The 17,395-nt window shown below is 35.2% G+C and overlaps 1 protein-coding gene across 20 annotated transcripts in view; it reads right to left on the bottom strand.

The window, feature by feature from the left end:
• Vps13b (vacuolar protein sorting 13 homolog B) overlaps positions 1-9,366 on the bottom strand; it is a 734,817-nt gene extending 725,451 nt beyond the window's left edge. For 6 of the 20 annotated variants that reach the window (XR_007347144.1, XM_048801911.1, XM_048801914.1 and 3 more), the window contains exons 1-2: positions 9,078-9,363; positions 8,512-8,686 (exon numbers count right to left, since the gene is read on the bottom strand). Coding sequence is in view for 17 of the 20 variants with exons in the window: in XM_048801911.1 (XP_048657868.1) it covers positions 8,512-8,658 (147 nt within the window). In the remaining 3 variants the exon portion in view is untranslated. Of the gene's footprint in view, positions 1-8,511; positions 8,891-9,077 lie in introns of all 20 variants that reach the window. The other 14 variants (XM_048801903.1, XM_048801897.1, XM_048801902.1 and 11 more) reach the window with 6 other exon arrangements.
• Positions 9,367-17,395: the final 8,029 nt, after the last annotated feature.

Genomic DNA, 17,395 nt, shown 5'->3' with positions numbered 1-17,395 from the left:
CTTGAGAAAACTGCAGTTGTCTTAAATTTCTAAAATATGTCCTCAAAAGACATCTGCGGGGCAAGTTGAAAGGGGGACTGAAGTGGAGAAAGGAGAATGACCTGACTAAATAAAAACTGACCAACTACAAAAACAACCTATGTACTTTGTCTAATTGAAGAGTTTACCTCAGTACTATTTGGTCATAAATTTCACATTTTTCTGATTGCTTTCTATTATTACTTGACAAAACTTAGATATGATAGCATAAATCTTCATCATAATCACTTTATACTACTTTGTTCCACTCTGGACAAAACTTTTGTTACAAGTCAACAAAGGAAAAAAGACTATATTTCTATCACATTTTTATAGTTATTGCAGCTACGTGCAACAGTTAATAAAAATTATTAATCTTATCCCCTCCGCATCTACTTGGTTTAGCAAAATACCAAATAGAGCTAAATACAGGCAGAATGGTAAAGTGCTTACAACCAATAACTCTACAGCCAGCAGACATGGACTTAAATCCAATCTCTGCCACTTAGTACCCAATTACACTAAGTAAATTGTTTCATGTATCTGTGGCTCCTTTTATTATCTGTAAAATTTGAATAATTATAATCTTTTGAATTGAATCAATTCATTTTATAAAGTGCTTAGAACACTGGTCTTCCTCATACAGAAATCATTATAAAGATGCTAAATATCATTATTATTATTATTACTACTAATATTATTATAAAAGTGTGGGTCTAATTTATGTCTTAAAACTAGAGACTCTAAGGCCACATTACTAAAAATTTATTGTCACTACTATTTCTAATGAAATGTTGTCACTGTTCTTTCTGATGGAATGTCACAACTTTTAACTACTTCTCATTATTATATTAAGTTTAAACATGCAGTAATTATTTCAAGCATTATTTAGCTAGCACAAATTATATACTAATCAGTGTCTGCAACAAAGAAAGTATTTACTAAGCACTTACGATGGAAGAGGCACCATTCTAAGCACCTTACCTGCATATAACCATATAACCATATAACATAAGAACAACAAAACGTAAATACTATCAGCCTATTTTATGAAGAAGAATCTGAGGCATGAAGGGTCCAGTAACTTCCCAAAATGAAACAACAAGAAAAGCCAGAACTGAAAACTGAGACATATGACGCTAAAATTCTTTCTCTTAACCACTAATAATATTGCCTTTATATTACCATTATGATTATTGATTACATTTACACTGGCAATGTGTTTCATTGAAAATGAGTGGATTTTATTTCCATCTCCACCACCCTTTGACTTATGCAACTCTGATACATTTGCAAAATGGCTACTAGAATTGCAGTCTATAGGCACAAATTCGATTTTCTCAGGGGGAAGATAAAAGATACCCAAATTAAACTCAAGAACTTAGTGCCATAATAATGTTACTCATCAGTTTAGCTACTAACAAATATTAATACATATGTTAGACATGGAATTTTAAACCATATGGTCCATGGTAGAGATCTAACTAAAATTCAACACTTATTATCCCTGGTACCAAAAAAAAAAAAAAGGAAAGGAAGAAGTCAAATTATCACTGTTTGCAGATAACATGATCCTATACTCAAAAGATACAAAAAGCTCCACCAGAAGACTGCTAGAATAAAAATAATTCAATAAAGTAGCAGGTTACAAAAACAACAAACAATAATCAATACCTTTCCTATACATTAATAACGAATCTACTGAAAAAGAAACCAGAAAAACAATCCCATTCACAATATCATCTAAAAAATATTCTCTAGGAATAAATCTAACCAAAGAAATGAAACATCTCTACAATGAAAATTATAAGGCACTGAAAAAAGAAATCAAAGAAGACACAGGAAAATGGAAAAACCTCCTATGATCATGGTAGGCAGAACTGTTATTGTTAAAATGGTCATATTGCCAAAAGAAATATACAAATTCAATTTTGATGGGGATCAAAACACCAATGACATTCTTCATCATAGACTGTGCTGATCACAGGTGAATTAAATTAGAAATCAATGACAGAAAGTTGATTAGCAAATTTCCAAATGTTTGGAAATTAAGCAATATATTTCTGAATAACCCACTGATCAAAGAAATCAACATAAAAATCATAAAAATGTATAGTTGTTAACTGGAAAGATACAAATTTCTGTGTGACAGAGATAAATATTTGGTTAAAGAGAAATTCATAACATTAGATGTATATATTTGAGTAAAAAAAGGTTTAAAAAAACAATGACGTTAAGTTTTCTTAGATTCTCAAGAAGCTAGAAAATAGTAAATCACAAAGTGGAAAGAAATGAGAAAAAAAATGACAAAACAAAAAGTTAATCAAAACCAAAATTTAATCCTTTGAAAATATTAATATTTTGATAATTAATAATTTTAAAATTAATAATATTTACTGATGCGTTCCTAGCAATATTGATGAAGAAAATACAAATTATCAAATGAGGAATATAAAAAGACATCATTATGAATTCCACAGTATGTTGTTTTTAAACAATTTTAAAATAAATAACAAAAAAACTCTATATATTTAAATAGGATGATTTAGGGCAGGAGTAAGCAAATTTTTTCTGTAAAGAGAGAGCAATATTTGGGCTGGGGCTGGGGCTTAGCGGTAGAGCGCTCGCACAGCATGTGCAAAGCACTGGGTTCGAGCCTCAGCACCACATAAAAAATAAATAAATAAGGAAATGGAGAAATTCTCTGAAAAACAGTCCTGTATCTGATTAAGGAAATTAAATCAATAATTTACAACTTCCCAACATGACACAGATAACTTCACAGATAATTTTTCCTACACTTAAAAAAACTAAGAAGCAGGGGCTGGGGATGTGGCTCAGTGATACAGTGCTTGCCTAGCATGTGTGAAGCACTGGGTTCAATTCCCAGCACCACAAATAAATAAATTAAATAAAGGTCCACAAACAACTAAAAAAAATTTTTTTTAATTACCTCACATGCACAAGGCCCTGGGTTCAATTCCCAATACCACCAAAAAAAAAAAAAAAGAGGGAAAAAAAAAACAACAACTTTATGAGTAATTTGGCAAATGATTTCTTAGGTATGACATGAAAAACCCAGACAACAATAGGAAAAAAAAAAACCTAAGTGGACAACATCAAAAATTAAAACTTTTATGCATCAAAGGATACTATCAACAGTAAAAGGCAACCCAAAGAATAGGCAAAAGTGGGCTGGGTTATACTCAGTTGGTAGAGGGCTTGCCTAGCACATATAAGGCACTGGGTTCTGTCCTCAGCACCACATAAAAATAAAATAAAGGTATTGTGTTCACCTACTATTAAAAAAAAATAGGAAAAAGTATTTGCAAATCATGTATTTAATAAGAGATTGACAGCCACAATAAATAAAGAACTCCTGCATCCCAACAAAAATAACAACAATTTTTTAAAACACTGACTCAAAACTGGGCAAGGAACTTAAACAGACATTTCTCCAAAGGTGACACAAAAATAGCCAATAAGAGCCAGGCACGGTGGCACATGCCTGTGATCCTAGTAGTTCACTAGGCTAAGGCAGGAGAATCTAAGTCTGAGGCTAGCCTCAGCAACTTAGTGAGACCCTGTCTCAAAATAAAAAAAATTAGAGGACTGGGGATATAGTGCCCATAGGTTCAATCCTCAGTACAAAAAAAAAGACGAAGAAGAAGAAATAAATACTAAGTATATGAGCAGGTGCTCTCAGCAACACTGTTCATAAAGGAAATACAAATTAAAACTATATACCATTTTGCAGCCATTAGAATAGCTATAATCAAAAAAAAAAAAGGAAAAAAGTGTTGACAAGGATATGGAGCAACTGGAATCCTATACATTCCTCAGAGGGATTTATAATGGTGCAATCACTGTGTCACTGCGGAAAACAATATTGCAGTTCCTCAAAAAAATTAAATGTAGAATAACTATAGGCAGAGGGGTTGGAGGGGAAGGGAGGGGGCATGGGGTTATTAATGATGGTGGAATGTGATGATCATTATTATCCAAAGTACAGATAAGAAGACACGAATTGATGTGAATATACTATGTATACAACCAGAGATATGAAAAATTGTACTGTATATACGTAATAAGTATCGTAATGCATTCCGCTGTCGTATATAAATAAAAAATTAAAATTGAAAAAAAAGAATTACTATACAATCTAGTAATTCCACTTCTTAGTACATACCCAAATGACTTGAAAGTAGGATCTCAACGAGGTATTTTTACACTTATGTTTAAAAGGTATTTTCACAAGGTGTTTTTACACTTATAGCAGCATTATCATAATAGCCAAAAAGTAGAAACAATCCAAGTATTCATGGATGGATAAATAGATGAACAAAATGTGTTATATGCATACATACATAAATACATACACACAAAAATATTATCTAGCCTTAACAATGAAGGAAATGCTGACATATTTCTATAGTACAGATGAGTTTTGAAGACAATGTGAGTAAAATAAACCATTCACAAAAGGACAAATATTGAACAATTCCACTAATATAAAGTATCCAGAGTAGTCACATTCATAGAGACAAATGGAATGGTGGTTCCAACAGGCTGGGAAGACATGAAGACAGAAGTTAATTGCTTAATGGGTACAGAATTTCAAGTTTAAGAAAATGAGAGAGTTCTAGATTTGGATGGCAGTTATGGTTTCACAAAATCTGAATGTAATTAATGACACAGAACTGTACACTTAAAATGGTTAAGATGGTAAGTTTTGTTATATATAATGTAAAAATAAACAAAAGGAAAAAACTAACGATATCAATCTTATTTTCTAGAGATTATGAGCATAAGAAATACTTCATAAATAATCTAATGAAGCCAAACTATCTGATAATCAAAATGTGGTAACCACATCACAAAAAAGAAAAATGTTAAGCCATTATCACAAACACAGATGCAATGAAACTAAACAAAATCCAACAATATGGAAAAAGGGGACCATAACAACTAAGGTTTATTCTAGGAATGCAAGATTAGTTTAATTAAAAACTCAATGTAATTTATAACATTAACAAAATAAAAATCAAATATGAAATCATTAAATATAATATTTTACATAATTCAACATTCATTAAACATTCTAAAAATTCATTGGAAAGTAAAAACAGAAGAGAATTTCTTTATCCCAATAAAGGGTGTTCACAACTAATACAATGACATAATATTTAGTTCCCATCAAAGTTGGGAACAAAAAAAAAGAAATCTATTCTCACTATGTCTACATTGTAAGAGGCCCTAGCCAATTCAATAATGAAAAAAAAAAAAAAAAAGAAAGAAAAGGTACAAGGTAAATAAATAAAATGTTATTTTATTTTATAATGAAATAAAACTGTCATTATTTTCAGATAACATGATTGTCATTCCCAAAGAATCTAACAAAAAGCAGGACACATTGGAGTATTACCCAGCCATAAAAAAGAATGACTTTATAACTTCTTCCGGTAAATGGATGGATCTGGAGACTATCATGCTAAGTGAAATAAGCCAATCCCAAAAAAAAACAAAGACTAAATGTTCTCTCTGATATGCAGACGCTAACACACACTAAGTTGGGGGGAGGGAGGGAATAGAAGTTCAGTGGATTAGACAAAGGGGAATGAAGGAAAGGAAGGGAGGATGGGAACAGGAAAGACAGTAAAATGAATTAGACATAACTCTTCTATGTTTATATATGAATACACTACCAGTGAAACATCACATTATGTACAACCACAAGAATGGGATCCTAATTATAATGTTATACTCTATGAACATATATCAAAATACAAATATATCTAAGAAGAACAAATTTAAAAAGTGTTAGACAAATTAGAAAGAGAAAAATTTCATAAGACATGAAAGATCCTAGCTATATAGAAAAAGATAGTAGATCTCAATAAAATTATGAACTTCTATTCATCAAGATAACTTTAAGAGAGTAAAATGATAAGCCACAAACCAAGAGAAGATACTGAAAAGCATGAAAATATGTATCTGGCAAAGAACTCAACTTCCAAATATTAGAAAAATTCCTAGGGATTTGGGTATAGCTCCATGGTTAAGGCCATGGTTTCATCCCCCTACCCCTACCATTCACCCACCCCACAAAAGTAACTCCTGGAGAGATGCAAAGACAGAAAACCCATTTAAAAAAAAAAAAAAAGGCAAAAATCTTACTAAGCACAGTAGCACACACCCATAATCCCATCTACCCAGGAGGCTGAGACAGGAGGTCTACAAGTTCCAGGCCATCCTCAGCAACTTAGCAAGACCCTGTCTCAAAAAAAAAAAAAAAAAAAAAAAAAAANATAGGTCAGAACTGGGGCTGTAGCTCGGTGGTAGAGTGCTTGCCTAGCACATGTGAGGCACTAGGTTCAATCCTCAGCACCACATAAAAATAAATAAATAAAATAAAGGTATTTTGTCCATCTACAATTTAAAAATATATAGAAAAAAAAGAGTATAGGGTTGAGCTATAGCTCAGTGGCAGAGCAACCCTAGATTCAATCCCCAGTACTGCAAAAAACTTAAAGAGAATTTACAAAAGAGGATATCCAAATGGCCAGTAAGTATGTGAAAAGAAACCATTCTCATCATTAGTCATTAGGGAAATACAAATAAAAATTACATGAGATATCACTACATACCCATCAGGAAGGCTAAAATTAAAATAACAAATGTAAAATAACTGGAATTTTCATACACTGTGAGACTGTAAATTGATAAAAACCACTTTGCAAAATTATTTGGCAGTATATATTAAACACATGCTTACTTCTTAAGTATACATCTACAGGAAATTAATACTTGCATCCATCAAAATACATGTACAAGGATGTTCTCTGAATAGGAAAGTAAACCATGGACTCTTTATGCAACAGAATACTATAGGTCAGAACTGGGGCTGTAGCTCGGTGGTAGAGTGCTTGCCTAGCACATGTGAGGCACTAGGTTCAATCCTCAGCACCACATAAAAATAAATAAATAAAATAAAGGTATTTTGTCCATCTACAATTTAAAAATATATAGAAAAAAAAGAGTATAGGGTTGAGCTATAGCTCAGTGGCAGAGTGCATACCTAGGTTGTGTAAGGCACTGGGTTTTGATCCTCAGCACCACACAAAAATAAACAAATAAAATAAAGGCATTCTGTCCATTTACAACTACAAAAAAAAATTTTTTTAAAAAGGAATACAATAGGGCAATATGAAGAATACTGTTCATCCAACAATATAAATTAATCTCACCTATAATGTTCAATGAAAAAAATAAAAGCCAGACACAAATGATTCCAATATATTTGACACTTAATAATGAACAAGGGCTGGGATTGTAGCTCCATGGTAGAGTGCTTGCCTGGAACATGGTGAAGCACTGGGTTCGATCCTCAGCACCACATAAAAACAAATAAAACAAAAGGTATTGTGTCCATCTACAACTAAAAAATACATATATATCTGTATATATACATATACACACATATACATAAAGAATGAATGAAACATCTATTTTTTGACAGATATCAGATTATCAGTCATCTCTTTTAGGAGTATGAATACTGAATACAAAGGAACACAAAAAAGCTTTTGCAATACTGTTAAGAGTGCTGGTAGTCACACAGGTGTATACATTAAAAACTGAGATTTGTGCTTATTAAGAAAAATAAAACAAAAAAAATTAAGACACCCAATTAATCTGAGGGAAAAAAGAAGCCAAGAGTTTCTTAGTATTAATTCTAGATTATTCAATAATGGAGCAGGTGGAGGAAGAGAAAAACTGATAATCACCACCATCAGATTAAGTATTCCCTCATCACCTAAAAGGCAGCAGGTCTCTGACCCTTTAGCTTCCACGGATACTTTGTATCCTCAAATGTAACAACTGCTTGGAATATGTTACTATTAAGTGTGCTAAATGAACTAATAAATGTGAACTATGAAGTTATGGTTTACTTCAGATCATTCTCACATTAAAAGAAACTAAAAAGAAATGGCTTAGTAAAGAGACTTTCAATTTTACTGCCATTCTCAATCTGTGTCTACTGAGTTCTGTGAGGATACCATGGGTAATGTCATATTTCCTACTGAAAGAACCTTTCTCAAGATCTAATCTTACTGTCTTTCACACTCTTCCACTGTCCAAAAAGGAAAACAAGAAAGTAACATTTTGCAGCTTCAGACATAATTTTGAAATGTACATTATCCCCTCCCCATCGAGGAGAATTAACAGTTTCAACAATTCTGACAAGAACAACGAAAACATTTTCCTATCAATTGAAACAACTTTGGGGAATACTATTGTTATAAACCCTTACTAAAAGAAACCATTAAAATATATATGTAAAATAAAGTCTCTAGTTTCAGGGAAGCCCAAAATACGTTAGCAGGAAAAGTACATTTTTTTACAGCATAAAGGCAAAGCACAGAAAACAGATTATGTCCAAAAAAAAAAAAGTTGAAAATGTTTCTAGTCAATGTCAGCTACACAGCTTACCTGTTCCAGCACATCTAACTTTAACTCGAGCTTGCTGAGAACCACGTCTCCACCCCATAGTGAAAGCTGTAAATCCGAAGGTTTTAAATTCTTGATATAGCGATTCACATAGCTCATTAAAATTGGAGTTACATATGACTCCAACATCTTTTAAGGTTAGGGTCAAAGTCAGACTCTGAAAAGGGTTAACACAGAAACATTAGAACTGAGTCAGCGGTGCAGCGAGGTTTCTCCAGAAGCATTTTTCAGGAAGGACTGGAAAGGCCGAAAAGCAGCAGCTCGCCAACTACCACAGCAGAGAATATTCAAGCGGACTCCCAGCTACTACAATTCGCCTCACTTGGCCCGGCGAGGAGTGGGAGAGAAGACAGCGGGTCCCCTGGAGTGAGAGGAGGAGAAGCAAGCTCCCTTAGGCTGCTGCAGCCCTTCACCAGCCCCGCCACCCCGCAAGGCCCTCGCCTCCCGGAACCCAGCCGGATCTTCCAACATTGAACCAGAAGGAGAGCCAGGTCCGCTCCCACTCCCACCACCGAGGCCACCGCACCCCACCCTCTGGAGACACTCACGCCGGATTGCTGTGGCGTCTCCTCCACCTCGCGGTACCTGGCATGCGCCCCCGGCGGCGTCGCCGCTCCAGTACAGCGCCACTTCCGGGTGTGCCTCACTCCGTGCTCAAAACAGTACGTCTCCGCCGCCTCTTCTCCCACTCAGCAGCCCCTCTAGATTTCTCAGGTCTTTGAAGCTAATGGGTCTTCTTGGAGAACTCTTAAAAACGGCTAGCTTGCACCTCGGCACCAACCCTAATAGTTGTCAGGACAAAGCTCTAGGAAGTGCCCAAGGCAGGGGGCGGACCGGTAAAGTGGAGACACCCGAGATCCGGAAGTGGCGCTCCCGAGAGATGGTGGTTGAGGGTGTGAGATCGCTGCACCCAGGGCTGTTCCCGAAGTGGAGGTCAATCTTAGGTGGGCCAACGCTAGGGTCCATAGGTCCGTGACTGCGTGGGAGATGGTCCTAGTACTTCAGACCCGGAAAATATATATATAATTGTTTCTCTGGGGAAACCGACGCACCGGGCAGAGAACTTGGGTTGAATGAAAGAGCAGGGGTAACAGGCCGCAGGTAGGAGGAGCGAGGTAGCGGGAAAAATTTAAATTTAGGCCCGAAGTTTAGTTGACGGAAAGAGGATGGATGTAGAAAAAAAAAATGAAAGGATTAGGATGTACACTTTTGGAAGATGCATTAGGATTAAACAGGCTCGCGTGTTTTTTTTTTGTTTGTTTGTTTGTTTTTTGTTGTTGTTTTACTTTCACGAAGCATTGGTAGAGTATACCCTACTTTGCTGAGGCAGGTGCAAGATTTGGGGGAACCGTAAGATTACAATCTGATATGAAATTTCAAAAAAGCCACCGGAATATCAAAATGAAGGAAGGCAGAATGCTAGAGACAACGTGAAAGTACTTGTTGGGAATGAATTCTGAAATTTGAAGATCAGTATTGGTTTTTGCTAGGCTATTATGAATGTATGAAATACACCGTTCTTTGTAGCAGCTTGCAAGCTATCAAAGTCAAGGAACTCAGAGTGTACACTGACCTTATAGGAATAATAGGACATGCTACCTAATTTTTTTTTTAAATCAGCTTATTTTTAGCAACCTCTGAAGTAAACACCTACCACTGAACTTTGAAAATAGACATTTCTTGTAAAGTTATTTAATACCTACCCTTGCCTAAAGCACTTTACTGAAATTCAAAAATTGGTTTCTTGAAAGAATTTTAGTGACTACAGGGGCAAAGAGGCATAAATAAGAATGCCAAGGTGTTTCGACTTTTATTAAGGAAAATGTTTCATGCAAAAAGAAAAGGAATAGCAGCCAATTGCTAATTCAGAGCAGCTGCTTCCTCATAAAAACCTCAATGAATAACTCCAACAATTTGAGTATTATACAAACTTGGTAAATTAGGCAAATAAAGTAATTTCTTAGTTATCTCCTTCACTTGAAAAGCAAACAGGTTGAAGCCATGACTAAGAGGTTTTAATATAAAGAAAATGACTCCTCCCTCTAATTGTGGAGCTCTCGGTAGTCTACACTACGTGATCCGCGTCTTGTCATTTTTCTAGAGAAACAGAAAAGGACCTACTTTTATTTTGCGGTAGTCTAATAAATAAAAAAAACTGTATTAGGATAAATTAACCAGATAATTAAGATACATAGCAGGAGATACAAGTCTTGACATTTTTAAACTAAATAATAGAATGTTAAATATTTTTTGTTTTAGTATGCCATTTTTTTCTTGGAGCTAACAAAATATTGCCAAATTGCTGACTTAGGAAAATCATCTGGGTGCTCTTTGTTTGCTCTTAAGTATCAAAATTTAGTAATTTCAGGGTTCAAGCCCCAGCACCACAAAAAAAAAAAAAAAGTAGTTTTCAGCCTGTATCTTTTTCTATGAACAGTCAAGATAAATATAATTCCTTTTTACTAGTATGTTTCACTGCTCGTTATTTTTTTTAATAGTCAAGTGGGCAATGTTTTCCAAGTCTCCCACAGTTGTAAGTCTTTTTATTATACAACTTTTGTCCCCACAAATATTTTTAAGTCTCCTCTAGAAGACTTTGAGGGAAGTTGATTAACTAAAGTTTCTACAGAGGCAGGCTTTGATCTTAGGAGAAAACTGTGAAGTTTCTCACCATTAAATACATTATCAGTTGTAGGATTTTTAGACATAACTTTAGCAAATCGAGGACGTTCCAAACTATTGCTAGCTTACTAAGACCTTTTCATGAATGTCATTTTGATTTTGTAACATGCTTTTTCTGCATCTATCAATATGATCTGTAATTTTTCTTCTCTAGCATGTTGATGTGATGGAATACATTAGTTGATTTTTGTACATTGAACTAGATTTGCATACCTGGGTTAAATCTCAGTCCTATCTTAGTTGTCACTGACAAGATACCTAAGATAATCAAAAGGAGGAAAGACTTATTTTGGCTAATCGTTTCAGTCCATGGTCACTTGGATCTGTTGTTCTGGGTTGGGGCAAGGTAGAACATCATGTCTGGGAGCATGTGGTCAATCAAAGCTGTTTATCTATTAGGAACTGGGAAGCAAAAAAAAAAAAAAGAGAAAAAGGAAGGGACTAATATCCCCATCAAAGGTACATCTCCAGTGACCTAACTTCTTTTCACTAGGCTCCACCTTTTAAAGATTCCACCACCTCCTACAGACTAGTGACCAAACCTTCAACACATGGCCTTCAGGGGACATGTACAACCCAGAGCATAACAGGCCTTCGTGTATAATTTTTTTTTACATTACTTAATTTAATTTGTTAATATTTTGTTGAGGACTCTTGAATCTATTCTCCTGAGAGATACTGGTTTGTAGTTTTCTTATACTGTCTTTATCTGGTTTTGGTATTAACAGTTATGCTGGCTTCATAGGATGAGTTAGGAAGTTCAGTAAGAGATTGATTCAGTAAGATCTTCTAACTTCTGTAAGAGATTGTAGAGAATCAGTATAATTTATTCCTTAAATGTTTGGTATTATTATCCACTGATCCCTTCTGGACCTAATGTTTTCTGTTTTGGAGAATTATTATTAACTCAATTTCTTCATTTCTGCTATAGTGTTTTCGCATTTCTTTTTTCTTCTTTCATACAATGTCCATTTCTCTGCTTATATTATCCAGCTGATTTTACATGTTGTTCATCTTTCCATTAAAGCCTTTAGCATATTAATAGGTGTTCTTAAATTCCTGGTCTGATAATTCCAACATTCCTGCCATCTCTTACATTAGGATGAAGAGACAATTTCTAAACTCCTTATATGCCAGACGAGAAACTGGAAATCTTTAGGTGAAGTTCTTAAATACTTAAATGGTGAGTGGAACAGGTAGAAAAAGACTCCTTCAGTTTTCTTCTATGAGTAGTATATGTATGGGATATGGGCACCTTGCATATTATGTGGTAATTAAAAGATCATGGCCATGATTGACTTTAACAATTATTCATAAATCTGTTTCCATTTCCTCCTATGTAGATGGCTAGATTATTCTTCAGCCTTTCTTATGGGTGTTATTAAGTAACTGCATCCTGACCATCTGAATGTGGACAGACCTGGCTCATAAAAAGCCTTCCATATGATAGCCTCTTTCCTTTATCACCAAGCTGAATTAATAGGATGCAGAGAACTCCAGGACTGAGGAAATACCAATGACAAAAACAAGGAGTTAGTCTATGAATCATTTTCTAGTGGAATACAAACTGATAATTGGTAGTATCTGGAGGATTTTACATAATTGAGAAATCAGCTACTGTTTAAGTTATTGACACGTTTCATAGCAGGAGGAATTATTTTAAATAATAGAGATGAACTGAACTTAATTCAACTTTGTTATTTCAGGAACACTAAAATTATAACTTGATTTACTCATGAAATGATTGAAGTTTGATTAAACTTTAAAATATACTTACCTGGACAGTTATTGAATTACTTATTTAATACTTTTTACATGTTATTCTTTGTTACATTTTTAACAAAACATGAGAACATGAAACTCAGATGCAAAATGGTAATTTTGCATTACCAGTGGCCACAGCCAATCAACCCAAGTTTTCTGATTTCAAGTAACATTTCCCCCACTTCCCACCCCTCCCCACCCCACCCTTTTTTTTTTTTTTTTTAATTTGGAGACAGGATCTCACTAAGTTACTTAGGGCCTAAGTTGCCAAGACTGGCTTTGAACATGAAATTCTCCTGCCTTAGCCTCCCAAGCCCCTGAGATTACAGCATTTCTCTCCTTTGAGATGGAAAAATGAAATTAATTACTAGAATCAATAGCACAACAAGGTTGTCTAGATTTGGTCATATACATTAAGTAGCCACAAAACACTTAATAATTAGCTTCCTAAACAGTTAAAGCATATAAACATTCTTAGGGTACAAGTATCTAGTCATCTTATATAGGCGTTTTTCACTATGATAATTGGGTACAGTGAAGTACATTTGGTAGGAAATTAATAATCATCATAATTGGTTGAAGTTATTTAAGTGTTAGTTTGATGTTATGAATTTACTCATTAACTCAAAGCCTTTTTTTTTTTTTTTTTTTTGTGTGTGTGTGTGTGTGTGTGTGATGGTGGTGGTAGTGGTACTAGGGATTGAACCCAGAGCTTTACACATGCTGGGGAAGTATTTTACCATCTTGGTACAGCCCCAACCTCACAGACATTCTTTGAATGCCAACCATGTGGCATATACCATGCTAGGCACTTAGGCATGCCTACATAGAAGGAGTTCAACTTAATTGAAATCACAGATATAAATAACTAATTAAAATATTATGATTAAGTGAAAATGTACAAAGTGCTGTGAGACATTGAAAAAATCATGTAGAACTGTAAGAGAAGTAGTCAGGATATAAGAGAGGAATTGTTAGCTACAGATAATATTTTACTATTACCGTCTATTAAAGAAGTAGTTTGATTCTCCAGGAACAGAGACTGGAAAAGGTAGGTAGAGTCCAACTTCTGCCCAACAAAAAATCAAGGTATTTTTCCCACTGACTTAAGCTTTTCAAGAAAAAGTAGTTAACTTCCTGTTTGTAAGTCTCATTATAATAGAGTAGATGATATCACCAGTGGAATGGTCTAATTTAAGACTCTATCAGAGGACAAAAACAGTCCTACAAACTTCCATTAGACCAAAATTAATTGGAGGATAGATAAATACACCAAAGGGACTGAGTAAAGAGCTAAGGCTAACACAGGAGGATCAAGAGTTCAAAGTCAGCCTCAGCAACTTAGCAAAGCCCTAAGCAACTTAGCAAGACCCTGTATCAAAATTTAAAAATACAAAATAGGGATGTGGCTCAATTGTTGAGTACCCCTGAGTTCAATCCCCTCAAAAAAAGAATAAAAAAAAAAAGAAGTAAACCTCATTTATGACTTTTTTTTTTTAAATACCAGGGATTAAACCCAGGGATGCTCAACCATTAAGCCATATCCCTAGCCCTTCTTTATTTTTTATTTGTGGCAGGGCCTCCCTAAGTTGTTGAGGTAGCTTAGATCCTCCTGCTTCACCACCTCCCCAGCCTTGTGCCACAAGGACAGAAATAGCCTTACAAATCAGTGGGAGAGGGTTTGCATAATTGAATAACTCTATTGAACCAATTACTGTCTATTTAGGAAAATACTAAAATTAGATTCCTACTTCAGATATAGGAGTGAAGTCCAAGTTTTGGGGGGCCTGAAACTTATAATCTGTGAATCCCCATTTAAGAAAAATAATACTAAAATATTTTACTTTTGCAAATTGTATAAAAATATATAACTGATATGAACATATTGCTTGGACTTTCCAGGTAAACCCTAAATCCAATGACAGGTGTCCTTATAAGATGAGGTAAAGGCAGGTAACAAGGACAAAGGAGGTAACACTGGAACCATGGAGGTAGAGACTGTAGTGATACAGTTAAAAAAGTCAGGGAATGCTAAGAGCCATCAGAAGCTGGAATAGGCAAAACTAAATTCTCTTCTAGAGCCTAGAGGGATTACAACACTGCTGACACCTTAACTTTGAACATCTGACCTACAGAATTGTACAAGAATAAACTTATTTTGTTTAACCTGTCTAGTTAGTAGTAATTTGTTACAGCAGCCATAGGAAACTAATACACTAAGTCAGATTGGCAGGAGAGATAGTCTGCATATAGCATGAATATTAAGCCTAAACATAAGAAGATGTGTCAAGATGCTATCTTGATTGACCAAAAGACTTATGACAGAAACCCAATGAAAACTCTTTTACAGAGAAATTCAACATACATCTCTATGAGGTCAGGATTTGAAAATTAGTTGAAATATTTTTCTTTTTTGTTGTTTTGTTTTCTGTAAGACCAGAGCTTCACACGTGCTAGTCAAGTGCTCAAACACTGAACTACATTCCCAGCCCTTGAACCTTTTTTTTTTAACTTTTAGTTGTAGATGGACACAATACCTTTATTTTTGTTTATTTAGTTTTTTTTATGTGGTGCTGGAGATCAAACCCAGTGCCTCACACGTGCTAGGCAAGCGCTCTACCACTGAGCCACAACCCCAGCCCCAAAACATTTCTTTACCTAGGATGGACCCAGTATATTAGGAAGGAAATGGAGAAAATAGATTTACTGTGATAAAATATGGGAAATCTGGGCCAGGTGTTGTGGTGCATGCCTATAATCCCAGCGGCTTGAACTTGAGGCAGTAGTTCAAAGTCAGCCCCAGCAACTGCGAGGCACCAAGCAACTCAGTGAGACAATGTTTCTAATATACAAAATAGGACTAGGGATGTGGCTCAGTGGTTGAATGCCCCTAAATTCAATCCCTGGTACCCACCCCCAAATATATATATATATATTATGGGAAATCTGGATCCAACCACCTGCTCAAGGAGACAAGGGCTGAATAATTTTCTTTCCTAAGGCAGCAACAATAGAAACATCTGGGGGGTTTGTTTGTTTTGGTAAGGGATTGAATTTAGGGGCACTCAGTCCCTGAACCACATCCCCATCCCTATTTTGTATTTTATTTAGAGGCAGGTTCTCACTGAGTTGCTTAGCACCTTGCTTTTGCTGAGGCTGGCTTTCGAATTCTCATCCTCCTGCCTCAGCCTCCCGAGCCGCTGGGATAACACGTATGCATCACCATGCCCAGCAGAAACATCTTCATAACTTTTTTCTGCATGAATTGCCTTGTTGGTTATAATGGTTTTAAAATGTGTCCACAAATTCATTAATAGTACCCCCTTCAGAAGGTGGAGCTAAATTCTTCCTCCCTTTGATGATGGGTTGTATTTACTTCTAAAAAGTACAATGTGGAAGAAATGATAAAATGTGGCTTCTGAAATTAGAACATAAAAGGTATTGTGGCTTCCATTTTGTTTTTTCACTTGGATTATTCACTCTTGGTGAAGCTAAATGCCATGGAAAAGTCCCCATCATGACAAAACTGAGGCTTCCTGCCAATAGTAAGGAATGAACTTGGGCTTTCTGTCCACAGTCAACCTTAAGATGGCTACATCTCTTGCTGACATCTGGACCACAACCTCATGAAAGACTCTGAGCCAGAACCTCCTTTCCCACCCCCAGGAACAATGCCCCTAAATTCCTAAATCTCAGGAGAAACTATAAGATACTAAATATTGTCTTAACCTAGTAGAATTTGGGTTGATTTCTTACGTGAGTAGGTAACTAATATACTGATGCACCTCCCAGATACAGCATCATGTTCAGAAAGCTTTACCATAACAAATGTTCTAGGCATCCTATGAATCACTAAACATTGTCAGTCAAAATAATCTTGATACCACTATTGTCTCCTAACAAGTTTTAATAATACCATTCATTTAGTACGTAATATATACTGTGAATTTTATCAATGAAAGAACTTTGCCTTTGAGTACCAAGCCTCATATTATATTACGAGTAGAAGCTAGGTTGTAGGATTGCATAGAATTACAAAGGTGCAGAAGGAAACTTGAGGATTATGGAAAAAGCATCTTAACGGTGATATCAAATTATAAACTTTAACAATAGCTAGAATGTGGAACCAACCTAGATGCCCTTCAATAGATGGATTAAAAAAAAATGTGGCATTTATACACAATGGACTATTACTCAGCACTAAAAAATAACAAAATCATGGCATTTGCAGGGAAATGGATGGCATTAGAGCAGATTATGCTAAGTGAAGTTAGCCAATCCCTAAAAAACAAATGCTGAATGTCTTCTCTGATATAAGGGGGGTGACTCAAAATGGGATAGGGAGGAAGAGCATGAGAAGAAGATTACCACTAAATAAGGAAGAGAGGTGGGAGGGAAAAAGAGGGAGAAGGGGAGTTGC

The sequence above is a fragment of the Marmota marmota genome, unplaced genomic scaffold, assembly GCF_001458135.2.
Source record: "Marmota marmota marmota unplaced genomic scaffold, marMar, whole genome shotgun sequence".
Lineage (NCBI taxonomy): Eukaryota > Metazoa > Chordata > Mammalia > Rodentia > Sciuridae > Marmota > Marmota marmota.
This window is presented reverse-complemented; position numbering and strand designations above follow the sequence as displayed.